Raw genomic sequence first — 16837 nt, forward strand, 5'->3', positions numbered from 1 at the left:
AAAGAGTGTTCTGGCTATGTTACAGCCTATCAAAGTATGTTATTTGAAGGAGGGGAAGTGAATTCTCATCAAATACAGTACCATCTGCAGTAGAGCAGACTCTTTCAGTTCTCAGATAAGTGGAATTCTTCCCTATGACTGGAGTGATAGGTCAGTACTGCAGAATGGTATTATTTGGCAATGTCCTGCGACCCTCTTTTTCATGCTATCTGCTGAGGTCCAGTGGCTTCATTAGTAAATGAAGAGGTGTTAATTCTGGTCACCCAGCACATTCCAACCAGGAACTGTGGTAAATTATAAATTAGAAACAATAGCAACATCATAAAAATCTCTTCTGCTTACAGTGTAATTTCCAGTGCCAAGAATCCCACTGCTCTTTATAAACATTCATTCTTAACTTGCTCTCACGAAGAAAGCACACAGGCACCTCTGAACAGCCATCTGCCTGCCCTCTCAGAGTGCACAAGGCCATCACAACAGCTTTTGGAAGGACAGTGGAAAAGAATAACAACATGAAGGACATATGGCCATTTCATGGGTAGTGCTGTGGCTTAGAAGTATTCTCACGTTCAGAGACTTAACACTTGACCTCATCCTGGGTTTTCAAATTTCACTCCCAAAGACCAGCTGCTCATGGAAACTGAGGGCTGAACTTTGCCATTTCCAAGAAATAAGAGCCTCATACAGATTCAGCTTACCAGTAAGAAGGAAAGATACCACTCCATAACTCTAATATCAACTCCTAAACCCCACAATTCTTCCTGAAGGAATTAAGTTACGTTTGGTGGGCTAGAGAAAACTACCAAAGTAAAATTCAAGCTAAGGGAACACAAGTATTATTGAGGAAATCCTTCTACAGATAATGGCATTTGAAAGGTATCTATCTCTCCTTTTCTCCAGCCATGTGGCTTTTGGAGAAGAAATGTCAGGCATCTGAAATCAGCAGCATCTATAGACACAGCTTAAGAGGGGACCTTAGGATTCCAGTGATCTTGGGGTATCATCTGCAGTTTTGTTTGGCCCTGCAGTAGCCAGCAAATTGCTTCATTCACTTCCCCTCAGCCCCATTCCATTCTTTATCTCTTTTTCTGCCTCTGTCATGCTTTCCTAATCTCTGTGCTAATAAAGAATATGATGAAAACAGTCCTTGCTGACATTGTCAGATCTACTAATAGCCAGAATACCTTTTCATTAGCATCATTCCAAACCAGTTCTTATACCTAAGAGAATGAAGTTCAACTACGTACACAGATCGCATTACTAACTTTTGGAGCATTCTCAGCCTGGCAGTGAAATTAGGGAAGATGCACAGAAAAGTCCTAACACTAAAGACAAAATGTGGCAAAGACAATCATACCAAAGTCTGCAAGAACTGTGGGTAAAATATAAGAGACTTGACATTATGGAGTTCACCTGCAGGCTGGTTTAATGGGCAGTGTATGGCTGCAATTCCTTTAGCTCTGACTATTTTCCTTCTCACTTTCATGTGAGCCATCTCTGCCATACATTCCTGTGTTGCTCAGCCACAGGACAGTGCTGGCAGAGAGCAAGCGAAACCATGTGTATATTAGATGAAAAACGTGGAAAGCTCACTAATGAAAAAACTTGCCTCTGTAGGCTGCCCAGCAGACTCAGCTAATGCATTAGAGAGTGTCAGAGGGTTTGGCTGAAGGGACAATTTGAGGATAAAAGAATAATAAATAATTGCTCTGACTATTTCTGGAAGGAAATGCATTGCAAATGGCAGGGACTGTTTGCTAGTATGTGTAAACACAAGTGGTTTCAGAACTTTCATGCTATTTACTGGACCTGTTTTCTGTCCGAAAAGTCATCCATAAAAGGAACAGGTTCTAGCCAGAATAATTCTGTATCACACAGTATTTCATATATATATTATTTTTAATATTACCATTTGCCCCAGCAGGCCTGTGCCATCTAAATCCTTTTGGCTAGACAATTATGATACCTAAATTTTTGTTTCTAAATATGCACTTCTCTAATCCCCATATTGTTCAGTATGTACTTGAAAAAAGCATGTATAATGTAGGCAGCATGGCTCATGCCCAGTACGTGCACCACAGTATGTGCACCGATAATCTCATAGCACACAAAGCCACATTTCACCTCCTACTTTGTATTCATGACTACTAAATGAGCAGTTGCAAATACTGCTTAATCCCAGGATTTTCATCCTACCATCAGCTATTAGAAACTTCCAGTGACACATAAGAAATAGGATACAATACAGAAAAAAAAACCCAAAAAAACTGAAGTGACTCCATGTCACTTCACACCAAGTGAAAATGAGTGCTCAGATTTTTGTTTAAAAGTACCTCTTCTATTTTCTTCTGCATGACCTTCCATTGACATTCCCATTCTTTTCTTTCATTGTCAAATCTCTCCAGCAATTCCATTTTTTCTTTATTCCAGTTCCTCTCGGTATTCTCCAGTTGTTCACGCAGGTCCATGGCTATGGTCTGTGCAACAGCAAAGACAGCTCTGCTTTTTTTCTTTCTTCTCTGAATGTTTCCTGGAAGTTTATGAGAGCAAGTCTTACTTATGTTTTATTCTAGCTTTCAGGGAACAAAGACAACCAAGAAAATTCCCAAAATTCGTAATTCAAATGTACTCGCAGGAGACAGAATTAACACGATTGCTTGACATTTATCTGGAGCGTGACTGAAATATGGATGAACTAAGCAGTATAGGACATAAACCCAAAGGCAAAGATGCCCAGTCTGGAAAGGAGAGCTGGAACACCCCACATTCAGCATCACAGAAATCAGTAACATCTGCCATAGCAGGATCTGTACCATGATCACTTTGCATCTTTGCCATTACTCTTCACTGTAAATGTGTTTTCAATGAATTCGAGTCCGTATAATACTGAATGGCACTTCAGGACCTTGGGATCCTGCAAGATCTGCCCTTGAGGGTGAAAGCTATTTTTGTATTAGTTCAAAAGACAACTGCCAATGTAAAGGTATCATGTTTGCTCACACACTCCTTGCACACATGCAAGAAGCATGACAGAGACTGTTACATTCTTTTGGCAATTGAAGACTGTAAACTTGATATATGCAGGGAATTCTCATGGCTACATGAATGCTTTGGAATTCATGAAGGAAGGCAGGACAGGAAAGCTAACAACAAGTACAGACATATACAGTAGAAATCATTTATATATAAAGGACAGTGGGTCACTAAAAAGGGTTCAAGAATTTTGGTTTTAAAAATCTAAATCTATAAATGTTAGTTTCAGGACAAGCATAGGGAAAACTAGAAAATATTCTCTAATAGCACTAGCTCCAGTCTTGTTCAAAACCTTTCTCAGAATATTTGAATAATTTGTGCTTCAGTTTCTTCCCTTCAGAAGTCTTTAGCATCTTAGTGTCTGCAAATGAAAAAACTATTAATTGAATGACTAAATAGGCATGTTTTAAGGGAAATATTTAAGATCTGCTTTTCTGACTTTGGAGCACAGCAGTTACAGGTTTTATAGGCCTGGTGTTCCTCTTGCTTTCTTAGGCTTTACACTAGAAAATCCACTACCATCAGAGCATTTACTATGCCAGCAAGGCTGAAATAACACTCATTAATTCAGTTATGATGGCTCCTGTGATATAATGCCTGGTGCACAGGCATTGATACTTGAGTTTGTTAACTTCAGCTCTCAAAGCCAGTTGTTGGGTTACCTAGGTGGACATGGAATCTAGTTCTAGTAGTAAAATACCTTTGCACTGCTTTCTTCTCCTGGCAGAAACCAAATAGGTAGGCACATGAATTATCAGAGAGTTAACTAGGGATAATCCCAGTTTACCTTCCTGCAATTTGTTCATTTTCCTGACTGATAATCAGTGATTGTCAACTCACAGGAACTGCTGATTTTACTTCCCACATTTTCTATGATATAATAAAAACTCACTCCTGAGCAAAGTTCTTCCCCATCCTGTACATTACTGGCAAGTGTTGCTGATTCAGCTGTGGCTACCATGTAATCACCATGTACCAGTGTCTGCATTATTTCAGCTGACTGGGAAGATGATGCCAAACTTGGAGTCAGCTTCTTTCATGTACAAGTAAGCAGAAGAGCTCAGATGAAACCCAACAGGTTGCTCAGGACTTTGGGTCATAGGAAGCCCTCCCACAGGATCTCCCAAGCCATCATGGGCCCAGCCTTAACTCAGGGCTTGCAGAGCAGTTTACCCAAGCACCTGTCTTGGAGTAAAAAACTTGTCTCTGAAATGACAATCTGTCCCTCAACTACCAACAAACAGTTTTCAAACCCTTCTTCTTTGCCCTGCCTAAAAACATACAGAGCAACTTCATAAAACCATAAAATTCCTTGAAACTAGGAGCTGCTGAAAGACAGCACAGAATTCTTGTCAAAAAAGAAGCCAAGTACTGGTTTGCTCACGGCCTCTTGGGGAATGCAGCAAGGCTAGAGAGACTGCACTTCTCCAGGCCAGCATTTTGGCTTTGTTCCAGACTCCAGTAAGCGTTGACCAAAAAACACTTGCAAAAAAATTCTATTACAGTTAAGATCTATTGCAATTGAAGCATCTATTGCTAATGAACTTTAAGAATATTGCTGTACCTTCTCACTTTGATAATTGAAAGGTTGCAGTTTTTAGCACCGTCGTTTTATTTTGGTTTTGGCTACATTTATGTCTTTATAACCTTTCAGGATACCTCTGAGAAATAAACAAAAGTCAACTCCCTGCTCTGCTGTAATACTTATACAAATATATGCCAGAAAAAAAAATTTAAAGACCCCCATATGTAAATGCCATAAAGTCATGAACAAGACAGGCAGACATAATCTGTCAACAACTTGCACAAATGGCGATTTTGCTAGTGCACTTAGTAATAATGACCATGCTTTAATCAGCCACACATTACTAGAAAGGTCAATACTGTATAGCATATTTGTTTTTACACATGCAAGAATAGATATAATATGTACTCCTTTCAAGCATGAATATAGCATTGAAAAGGCCTCTGGTGTTTCCTTAGTGCTGGAAACTACTATTGCCATGTTGGCATTCATCTTAACAATTTTCAAATTGTTTCATATGGAACTCTGATTATAAAAAGAGACTGAAGACAGTCAGAAGGAAATCAAGTCTTGAAAAAGGATAGTTACAGAAGTTACAGATGGTCACTTGTAGCTCTAAGATCCACAAAAAGCTTGTATTGTTTCTTAGGCTTCTCAGATTTCCTCTTGACATAAATTCTGAGAAGAAAACTCATGTTTATTGATGTTAGCAGCTGGATGACTATACAGCTTCGCTGCTGTCATACAGTAGATCAGTTCCTCAGAGACTTTGACTCCTATTTCTACTTCTCTTCCCCCCACCCCTTTCTTCTTTCTTGGTGTTTCTTTTGGGTCTGTTTGGGATTATTTTGGTGGAGTACATAGTGCAGTCTTGGTAATACACCCTCTGTGTGTACAGTGCACCGAGATTTCCCCATGAGTATTTCACGTGGCTTAAGCAACCCAAAGGCATGTAAAATGCCACATTATCATTTGCTCTGTGGATCAGAACAATATCTGTGCTCTTGCAGTATTGGCAATTTCTGCATGTCCTAGACAAGGTCAGAAGCTTATTACAGCAATCAAATTAAGCAAATAATCAATTTTGTCTGCATCAGCTGTATTTTCCCTTTTCTTTTAGCCCTTCCTCCTCTAAAGCAAAAAATGTTTTAAGCAACTATTTGATGTTAGTCATTATTCCTCCATATCTTACTCTTTCTAGCCACATATTAAAAATGCAAGATAGTTTGCAAACAACCTCTAGCAACTTCTGAAAATAATCTGCTTGACATCAGCTGAGATGTTATTTTTCAACATAGTTTAATCAGACTGGATGTGCATAATCATTCAGATACACAAATCTTCCCTTGTTTTTACAGAAAAAAAATGCAATCAAATTATATTTCCAAATAAGTGCTGTATTTTGGATGACTAGGAAAATTGTAAACATATGTATTTGTTCAATTATAAATGTGTGCCATGTGTCACGATAACACGCACTTGATACATAAAAAGAAAGTACATTCGAGTGAGAGAAGGGAAAGAAAAGAGAGAGGGAGAAATGAGAGACAGTGAAAGAAGAAAGAAAGAAGAAAGAGAAAGAGAGAAAGAAAAGAAAAGAAAAGAAAAGAGAAAAGAAAAGAAAAGAAAAGAAAAGAGAAAAGAAAAGAAAAGAAAAGAAAAGAGAAAAGAAAAGAAAAGAAAAGAAAAGAGAAAAGAAAAGAAAAGAAAAGAAAAGAGAAAAGAAAAGAAAAGAAAAGAAAAGAGAAAAGAAAAGAAAAGAAAAGAAAAGAGAAAAGAAAAGAAAAGAAAAGAAAAGAGAAAAGAAAAGAAAAGAAAAGAAAAGAGAAAAGAAAAGAAAAGAAAAGAAAAGAGAAAAGAAAAGAAAAGAAAAGAAAAGAGAAAAAAGAAAAGAAAAGAAAAGAAAAAAGAAAGAGAGAAAGAAAGAAAGAAAAAGAAAGGAGAGAGAAGAGAGGACTCAAGTGTACACAATGCTATCTGTCATCCCTCTTCTGTTAATATATCTCTGCCTGCACTGAAAAAAACTAACTGAACTTTAAGAATAAAGAACATATATGAACTTGACATTGCATATAAATAACATTGGAGGGATGTCTAAATAACTGTTTCCCACATCAGAAATTTGCCTTCTTTTTTAATCTTAACTGTTCAAAAACACTGACTTAAAATAAACTGCAACCATACCTTTCATGGAATAAGAAATCCTTTCGGAGTTTTTCAGTCCATTTCTAGGCAGCAGCAAAAGCAATGAAACACACAGCTAGCAGGGATCCTGTTCTGTGAATCTTGATCTTTAAAAGAAACAAGAGAGCTAAGCAAGACACAACCTTTCAACTGGGGCAGCATTTGCAACTCTCTTTGAATAACTCCTCAACTTTTGCAAACTGGAAAACAGTTCCGTTCAGCATCATCCCCGCAGCTGGCTTCCACGTGACGTCAGTGCACGGAGGATGGTTTTAAAGCCATCTCTTCCAACCCCCAGCTTTGTAACTTTATATCTCCTCATATTTTGTGTAAACAACTCCAACTCCAGGACATTTTTAGGTTTTATAGTGCAGTCCAGTCTTTAAAGCTTGCCAAAGCAGCTAGTGTTAATATTAAAGCTATGACAATAGGCAATTTTAGGTTTTTTTTACTGTTGTCCATGTCCAGGAAGATTTTTTGCTGTCTTCCAGACCCAGTTTTCAGGGTTACATTTTTTAGTACAATCATTTTGAGCTTTGCAACTTGATCCTCCTTAACTGCTTTGTAAAGGGAGTTTTGTTTAAAGCAGTGGTTTTGTTGGTTAACGGCTATCTTAAAGAGCTAAAAGCAAAGCACTCCTCCCTAAAATCTTTTTTTGTAGTCTAAATATGCTCTCACTTATGAAATGCAGAATTATTGAGTACTGTGTAATCCTACTGTCTTGCATTCTGGGAATGGCAGTAACGGTTTCTTTGGGATATACCCAAATATTCCTGATACTTTATAATATTTCTGGATCAGATTCTACAGTCTGCTAAGACACTTTGTGTCTCAGCAAAGCAAAGCACTTGAAACTGAATGAAGAATCTCCCTTGAGCAGGGAAACTCATCTCTGGCACAAGGCTGGTGAAGAAGGTCCAGAAACACCTTGGGCTGGATATAAATCCCTGGGAGTGTCCATAGCAAGTGTTGGCATGGGACAAGGGAAGGGAGTGTGACTAAAGCGATCCAGCAAGTGAAAGTCCACAGGAGAACCTGAAGCCAGAGCAGCAAAATTTAGCTGCTCCCCCTGCTGAGCCGCCGGGAGGAGGAGCCCAGCTCGCTCCTCAGGTCCCTGCCCACCACGGTAACTCTCCTGTTACCTGGGTTAAACTGCTCTCATTTGGCCCCCGGAGAGAGACCCCCGGGGAGGAGCTTCACACACACTGCCCTGCTGGGTACTGGTGCTTGGGTGTGTCTGCAGACAGCTACTGAGACTGGCAGCAAATGCATCTCTCAGGGAATATTTTGCCCCACATGAGCCTGGAGGAGGGCCACAAAATACTTGATATGGGCAGCATAAAACTGACCAAATCCTGCTGTCAGACAGATGTCTTGGAATGCCCTAAGCAGGAATATATTTTTGTGGACAGTGCAGCTGATGACAAGAGGATCAGTGAGACAAAGGGCACAGTATGAAGATTCACACATCCTTTGCTTAGTCAGCACTCTCCTCTTTGGAAGTGTAAGTTTTTATCTGGTAAAATCCATTATAAATCCATGCACAGTACAAAGATTTTAACTCTGGGCGCATTTTATAGTAAATACCAAACCAGGTTTCAGGAAAAACACATTTTTTCTCCTTATATGGTCTAGCTGTAAGTCTCAGCGAATACATTAATTGGGTGCTATTCTGCTCCCATGTAACCTAAATAATGGGGCTATTTGTGAAAATTGTAAAGATTATCAAAAAATTGAACAAATAAGCCCCAAGTACACGACTGAATGTTCCTGAAGAAAATACCCAGACTCTAAAGTCTGAGGATTTAAATCTAAAGAGACAGTATGACTTTCTTTTGTGAGGTTAGGTCTCAAGTGCCAGCTGACATGGCTGGGAGTGAAGCTGGAGTGCCTGGGAGCAGAACTGAGCCCACAGCTGGGGGCCAGCCATCACAGCACTGCCTCCTCCCTGAAGCCAGCACAGCTGCACTACTGCCCATGAAGGCAGATTCTTAAGACATGTTTTTTTACTCTTATGCATCAACATAGGCTATTATTCTTGTGTCTTTAATATTGCTAACTCCATGCCCCTCATCTTGCTACATGGGCTCTTTGAAGTAAAATCAGTAAAAATAAATAAAACAATGGACTAAATCCCAGGCTTAAGTTCTCAGTCAGGCAAAAGTGTACATTTCTGTCAGTGTGAGGAATTAGAAATGTGTGAGACTGAGGGGCTCATTAGGAGACAAGCACTGGACCCACCTCATAGGTCAAAGTGACATGTTAAATTCATCCTAATATGGAAAAGGTGAGACAAAGAAAACATGAAGTGAGTTGTAAAAACATGGGATTATTGTCCTATATACCCTTAAGGGTAGCAGTAGAGACTTCTGCTTTTGAGGATAAGAAATTATTCAACAGAGACTGTCCCTACTGTCTGTCCTCCAGCATCAGCAGATGAAGCAGAAAATGTGGCTTTCTGGCCTCTGGCACAGGTAAAATAAGCAGGAAGACTACTGCAGGCTTATTACATCCAACATATTCCTTCCACAGGAAAAGCAAAATTTGTCCATATCTGGTGCCAGCTCTGCTTTATCAAAAAAAGGTGCAAGGGCATTTTAAACAAGACCTCTGCTAAATTTCTCTTCATTATGCAAGACTGGAGACAATGCAGCATGAGCTGATCATAATCTGATCATATACTCAGGGCAGTGGCTAATAAAATGTACTCAGGACCACTTCAGGACATCTTCAGATCTGCTGCACCAGCTTGGTTATGGCACCCCCATTTTGCTATGGCCACAAAAGCTAGTGACAAGAAGGAAGAAGAGCACTGTTGCCACTTCAGTCAACCCAACCTCAACATTAGATTCCTGAATGATGTACACCTTGACAATCCTGGTATACACACCTTGGGAGTGGATATATACAACGGGGAAAGGGAAGAAGGGAATACAAACTCTGTCTCGTCTTACTGTTGTGTGCTTCTGCAATAGGCTATAACTCAGTGGAGAAACAGAGCCAACAAATTGTTATGTCATGTCGCTGCTCCAAGGTTACATTGGAAATCGGTGGCAGATACTTCAGATGTTTACTTTAAATAGAGCCACCGTAATTTTCCCCATAGGCAACTGCATGTGTAATGGCAAAAGTTGGGTTTGAATATCACTTCCCCTGGCATTAAATCAGAGACAGAAATGTAAGCCAATGGGAACTACGTCCCTGATACTGATGCCTTTAGAAGTCTCCTACTCACCTATCAGATTCTGGGGTGATTAAGGAGAAGGGCATGTAATACCCTGAAGCTCTGCTTGTTTTCATAAACAACCCCCGAAGTTCATGTGCAGTTCATCTCTTTTTATAACACATATCTAGACAGCCATGTTTTTGGCAATTTTCTATTTTCCAACTGCCAGGCATATTTCTGCACCATAGCACCTGCTCTCTTCTAGTTTTGATTCTGAAGTACTGGTGACATGTGTCAGCAGACACTTATTCTATCTCTAAACTGGAGCTTCAGGCATGGATATTTTTAGTTGAAAGAAATATCTCTGAGCCTGGAGAAAATGGTCATTTTAACATAATGGGAATTTTTCAGTAGCAGTAAAAGAAAATATTTGTAAAGGGATTTTTTCAGGGCACTCGGAGCCAGCTCTAAATAGGAAACAAATTTAATTGAATTTTTCTGGTTGTATTAAAAGAAAAAAATTGCACCTATTCCCTAAATTACATAAAAATTCATTGGAGATAGTGCCAATTTCCACAAGTATAAAGATATTATAGTTAGATCTACTGAAGCAAGATCTTTTCCTTTTGAAAGAATATGGAATAAGTCCCCTGGGAACACAGGAAACAAAATTTAACACTTCAGGGAAGTGCTAAATTAAGGCAATCTCATGTTTCAAAGTCAATGATTTTTTTTCCCTGGAACATTAATATTTCACCAGAATATTCCAAAATGGGAACTGTGAACCTGCTAAGTGAGATTTGAACTGATAGGCAACCTGGCATATCCAGCTCCTTGCCAAATGCAAGCAAAATCTATATTCCTCTCACCTATTTTTCTTCAGAACCCCAAGCCATGCAGCAGGCAGAATCAGTGAATCAGCAGTGTTCTGTCTGCCTGCGCCCTGCCTGACTCCAATGCAGTCCTGCTAGAGGATGCTGATATATTCAGCTGCATTTGCTCACTCACCTGTGAGATGGTCTTTGCCTACCAGGCCAGTAACCGAGTGGGGAGAATCTGCTGCCTTTCTTGGCAAGTATAATTACTGCATTTCATAACACCAAGTCATTTCAATTTAGCAAGACATAGAACACTTATTTCTTTGGCTAGATCTTATCTTCTGGCTATGGATAAATGTCCATACTCACTCTATTAGCTTTCTCAGTATCTTTTCAACTTGCGCAATATCTGGGGTGAAACACATCAGCAACTCCAATCACTCTCTTCAAGCTGAATGCAAAAGGATGAGAAAAATACTTCTCATTTCTCACTGAGATTTCTCTGTTTGTGGGGCTCCTCACCATTCTCCTTGCCCATGAGAGATTCAAAGATTGTGGAGAGCTTCTAAAATGACTTTGTACGTTTTGGTGTGCTTTAATTTCAGATTGCAGCCTGTGCAATAGCTTCCTAAATGTCCCAAAACGTCTCAGCTTTGATTTTGCTTTGTTGATGCTTGATGGAAAGCTCCAGCTTTTGTGCAAGAAAAAACACTGTGAGAAATCAATGGGGTTGTAATTGCCAGTGCTGTGCAGAGATTATCTCCACCTCTTATCTCAGTAGTTCATTCTTACCTTTTCTGATTTCTGAGAAAGAAACAAATCTTTCCCAACTACTTTCCAAGATTTATTCAATGTATGAATTCAGTGTATTACTACTTTAGAGTATTACTGTTACTGATACACTCTCTGTAAATACACTCTCTGTACTCATTTTTATTACACACAATACCAAGAAAGGTATAAACAAGTGTGGGTTAAAATCTAGAAGCCCAGAACTTTAGATCTTAGATTTAAGTATGACTTTTTCTCTCTTACGGGAACTGAGTCAGTAACATTTAAGAAAATCCAAATGCTTGTTTTTTCCTCCACAGGAGATACTAAAGCAGAAAGAAACTGAAGTCAGTCTTGTGCTAAGATCTGGTATGACAAGTTTAAGCCTCAAATTATTGTATTTTTAATGTCCAAATTGCAAATCCACAGGGGAAAAAAACCCAGTATTTCCAGCAGTTGCTGAAAAACAAAAGGCCTTTTCCAGTTACGGAAATTCACTGTGAATTATGGCTTGATCATATCTTGCCATAATAGTTTCTAATTTGTGGAACTTAGCTTTTAGGAAACTGCATAAATTAAAGCATCTTAGAAATGCTTCAGAGTTACTTTGGGCCTGACTTTATCCTTAACTGAGAAACCAGTCAAAGCTATCTATTAATCTCACATATATTTGTTATAATTTCCTTTAGACATCTCAGTAACTATAAAATAGATAATGATGACAATATCCCCTGGTAGGAATAAGTATTTGGATTAAATCAAGGAGTTGGGTGATTTAGCTGATCAAGGTTACTGCACTTGCAGAGCATGTTCAGGGAAAGCTAGACAAATGAGAAAAATACAGCATTTTAAAATAATGAATATTTTTACTATTTTTTCATTCTCATTAAAAAAATCTTGTTGCCCCATCTCTTGCTGCTCTCTGAGGATTTTCCCTCAAAATGGTGTCTCAACTATTGCAGATAGCAGAGCACAACACAGGCATGGAAATGAACTGTTCTCACTGGGGAATGAATTAAGTGAACAGAGAGCTAGCATGATAAACCAAAGGGAATCCTTACTGCCAGCTAGAGAAACAGCTGCTTTATTTATTACCACTCTTATTATTCAACATGGCAACTGCAGAAAAAAAGTGTCATTAGTACACATACTTGTTCACCTTTGGAGAATTCATATTTGTGGGACTCAGTGGTTTCAACACGGGTTGAATAAAAGAGAAAAGTGAGCTCCATCGGGCGTTTCAGATGAGATTTTCATAGTGGGAGATCTACTGCTTGTAGGAACTGCCTATGTCAGTGTGAAAGAAAGAAATGAGTCTCCTGTACTCTTACTTCTGCCTCTCATAGGCAAGAAAGAAGCATACAGTGACTATTGGTGCACACCTATGTACACAAGCTTCCCTCACTATGGTCACTGGCTAGTGATGGCATGGTTAGACAGGGGTCACTCAGCAAACCAAGAGTTACCATGTCCATTTAAAACTCGTGCTGAAACCTGGGGAGAGAATGGAGAGCCATGGTGGCTGGGAAATGTCACCTGACAAACTCCATGTCAGCCAAGGTGACTTACACCACTCCCATCAGTTCAAGTCAGACTGTAGCATGGCCACTTTTCTAGAGCACAGAGAATGCAGCCAGCCTATATCTCTCAGCAGACTCCTCAACTACTCTGGTAGCTTCTCCTCAGGCATCTCATTCTCAGAGGCTCCAGCTCCTAGCCACAGCTCCAGATATAGTGCTCTATATACCAACCAGTTTGATTTTGCCCCCTTTGTGGTGCCTAATCCACATAATACAGTGCTGAAAAACATTAACATCACAATTACGCAAAATATATGTACAAGCTCTGACACCAAACTGCAGAATACACACAGAACGTGGCTTTACTATTCATATATGGCTGGAATACAAATTCTTTTTCTAGGAGTGGGAAGAGGAAAGTAACAGAGTCCTCACACCCACTCTGCATATTTCTGTTTTGTTTCTGATTTGGTGCAAATTAATGCATATTAAATTGGTTCCAGTCCTCAGGAAATTTTTAGTCAAAAATTATAAAACCAGACAAAGTGAAAAATTTCATTTTCTGTTTGCTTACCTGGAATACCATGGTGAGCAGGTTTCCTATTTAACTGGCTGACTTTTTGGTATGTTTTTTGCAGGTTTTTTGGTTTGGCTTTGGTTTCAGCAAACAAGTAGTCTTCAGTGTTTTTATAGCAGTGGCTATTACAGAAACTATGTCTCTTGCACTTCTTATCTTGGAGGGTGGACAAAATAAACAAACTGAAAATAACACTACAATGAACAGTAAATGATGAATGACTTACAATACAAAAAACAGTGTAAAAAGGAAGACAAGTTTAAATATTGTTGTGTATGAAAGGGATGAAAATAATACAAGGATGAGAATAAGTAAAATGATAGGCTGGAACATCTGGGAAAGTAAATACAAAGACAAAGAGAACAGTCAATTAATGGAATAGCAAGTCCAAAGTTTCAACAAAATAAATAGTGAATCAGACTATGCTTGTGGAGGGACCAAGTGCCCATCTCCCATTTACTTCAGTAGGAGTTCTGCATGGTCAAGCCCTGAAAAGTCCAATTGTTAAATGTTCAGTTGTTGTTATTTGTTTAGAGAAAATACTAATTAGTTTGTTTTACATTTGCGTAAGTCCATGCAGTACTCTGCCTTTAAGCTAATGGGAGCTCTACAAGCTCAGAACTACTGCTAGATCAGAAAGTGTGCATGCTAAATGCCGTCTCTGTTTGATTTCATGCAATACATATATAGTAATTGATTAGCTTTAAACTCACTGCGTCTGTGACTTTCTGATACAAGGAAACAAAAGACTAATTAGTCAGCATAGGAATAAGAATAGCTTTCAGCTTCACCTGGCAACTACTTCGACTGTAAACTAGCAAGATAGCACACAGTAAATTAACACAGCAAGAGACTTACAAAACATTGGATAACTTCATTAGCAATAACAAGATACGCCAACTATAGGATTGCATGATAAGATAAGGGTAGGTAATTTTCATTTTTCATGGCAAAAGATCTTGAGTCAGCAAGGAGTTTGCTCCCCAAAACCTCTCTGAAATAATTCTGCACGGAAACAAACCACAACAAAGATGCTTGTTACTGCTGCATGCAAGCAGTGACTAACAGGCCTTCAACAAGATGCAATCTGTTATAGCAATTACAATATTCACATTACTGTGTGGCTCTGGGACTCCATAAAGTAGATTTGCATGGTTTCTTTTTATGTGGTTTGCCACATTCTCTACGATTTTTGAAATTTAATATTTCCTCCTGTTTAAAATTAATAGAATTTTCCTTTTATTCATTTAATAGGAACCCAACCACTAAGAAAACAATCATGTCCATTTATGAATCATATTCATATATGCCAGAAATACTGTCTGCACTGCCTTTTGTGGCAATGAAGGCCCAACTCTGTCAAATGCAATTGCAAAGCCAGAAAGGAGTGTTCTACCTCCTAGAGCATAATTTTAATTTCCAGGACACCAGACTTATTCACTGTTCACAAACAACCCTATTGGTAGAATATGTTTTCATATGGCCAAATGAGGATTTTAAATAATGTAAGAAACAGTGACTTTTGTGCACTGCCTAGAATAAAGAATTTTCTTTTTGTGCCATATATCGAATTTGAGGTTTAATTTGCTTGGCAGAGCCTTTTTACCTGTAGGCCGTAATAAGTAAAAGTCTACCTGACTCACTGACAAAGGTTCATCTGCACTTCGATCGTCCGAAGACTTTGGAACTTCGAGTCTGTCGATGAAAGCCTGGAGCTCTTTCCTGAAGGCCTTCATCTGCGCATTGATCCGGTACAGAAGCTCGTGCTCGCGTATTCTGCTGCCATCGTCTTCCTCGTCCATCAGTCCAAAGAGGTCCCCATTAGCTACATAAATCCTCGCCTCTGTGATGATGGTGCTCGTGTCAGAAATTAAGCGATCTATTGTCTTGCCCAGCCGCTCCGCTTCAGAGCGAATGTCCTTCATCTGCTGCCTGTCAGTGAAGCTTTTCTGCCACCCCGATGGCGTTGGATAAAAAGACCTTGTGGGCGTCAGGCACCGAATGTTGCGCACCTCTTCGGAGTCACTTTCCCCACCAATGGGACCTTCCCTTTTGCGGTGAGGGGGGCGGGAATCGTCGTCGCTCTCCTTTTTTCCTGCATCACTTTCTGCATCACTGTCCCTAGGGCTGCCACGGATACCAAGATGAGAGGCCAAGTCGTAGCGCTGCATGTTGGACATCAAGACTCTGTTCTCATACTGGAGCTGCATGACTTTGCCACTCAGCTCATTGATCTGCATTCGTGCAGCTTTTAGCTCCTCCTGTAACGCTTCTGTCTTGGCATTGTCATGGTGCCTAGAGCTCTCATGAGCCCCAGACTTGTACTTGTATTTGTTGAGCTCAGCTGTTATGCGCTTGTTTTGTTCTTCTAAATCAGCTACATTTCTCCTCAGCAATTCTGTTTCATCTTCTACTAGCTGCAAATGCTGTCGTAATTCTGACAGGGATTCACTCTGCTCTCCCAGGAGTGGGTTAGTGGTCCCTGAGAAATCATCTCCTCTTAAATCATCAAGCTCTGCTTTCAGTCCTCTATTTTCTACTTCTAGTTCCACTATTTTCCTCCCTAGAATGTTAGCTTCCTCCTCCACAAGCCTCAATCGAAGCTTGAGTTCAGCTTCTCTTGTGGTAGGTGGCCCACCCGCTTCACCTTTTGGCAAGGGACTGTCCAAATCCCCATAAAATGATCTGTATTTCTGCAGCTCATGTTCAAATCTGTCTTTCTCTTTATCAATTTTAGCCATTTTTTTCCTCATCAAGGCTGCTTCTTCTTTGACAAACTGTAGCTGGCATTTCAGGTCTTCATTGTCATCCTTAGGAAAAAAAAGCAGCATTGGAAGAAACTTAAAGTCAAACAGGAGACCTCCAGTGGACTGCCTTAACTTACAAGATTAACAACCACAGGTACATGGCTTTAGATACTAAGATATTTTCCTGCAATACTTTTTCACTGATCAATAAATTAAAAAGAGGGGAAAATACTATTTTACTTGTGACTAAAATTTGCACAGTCCCCAGAAATACCTGGGGGAGTCAGGTACAAGGGGGGACTTGTGAAAACCCTTATATTTTCTACGCTTGCAGCATTATCAGACTTTACAGTGTTCAAAAATCCTGAAGTCAGCACACATAGAGCCTATAAATCTTGTTTCACTGGTGCTGCCATTTACTTTGCCTAAAAGACAGAGTAGATGAAAGCTGCTGTGTTCTGTTGCAGCACCAAGTGTGTTTAGGTGGTCCTTGAGA

The 16837-nt window shown here is 39.5% G+C and overlaps 1 protein-coding gene across 9 annotated transcripts in view; it reads right to left on the reverse strand.

Moving 5' to 3' along the window:
* The window catches only part of LOC103619306 (protein SOGA3), a 52256-nt gene that overhangs the window by 10081 nt on the left and 25338 nt on the right, over window positions 1-16837 (reverse strand). Inside the window, exons 1-4 of one of the 9 annotated variants that reach the window (XM_017739574.1) lie at window positions 13592-13813; window positions 11096-11177; window positions 6743-6849; window positions 2334-2530 (exon numbers count right to left, since the gene is read on the reverse strand). In XM_017739574.1, coding sequence (XP_017595063.1) covers window positions 2334-2530; window positions 6743-6749 — 204 coding nt within the window. In that variant the 5' untranslated portion in view covers window positions 6750-6849; window positions 11096-11177; window positions 13592-13813. The other 8 variants (XM_017739573.1, XM_008637822.2, XM_017739576.1 and 5 more) reach the window with 8 other exon arrangements.

Source organism: Corvus brachyrhynchos, unplaced genomic scaffold (genome assembly GCF_000691975.1).
Source record: "Corvus brachyrhynchos isolate BGI_N302 unplaced genomic scaffold, ASM69197v1 scaffold14, whole genome shotgun sequence".
Classification (NCBI taxonomy): domain Eukaryota; kingdom Metazoa; phylum Chordata; class Aves; order Passeriformes; family Corvidae; genus Corvus; species Corvus brachyrhynchos.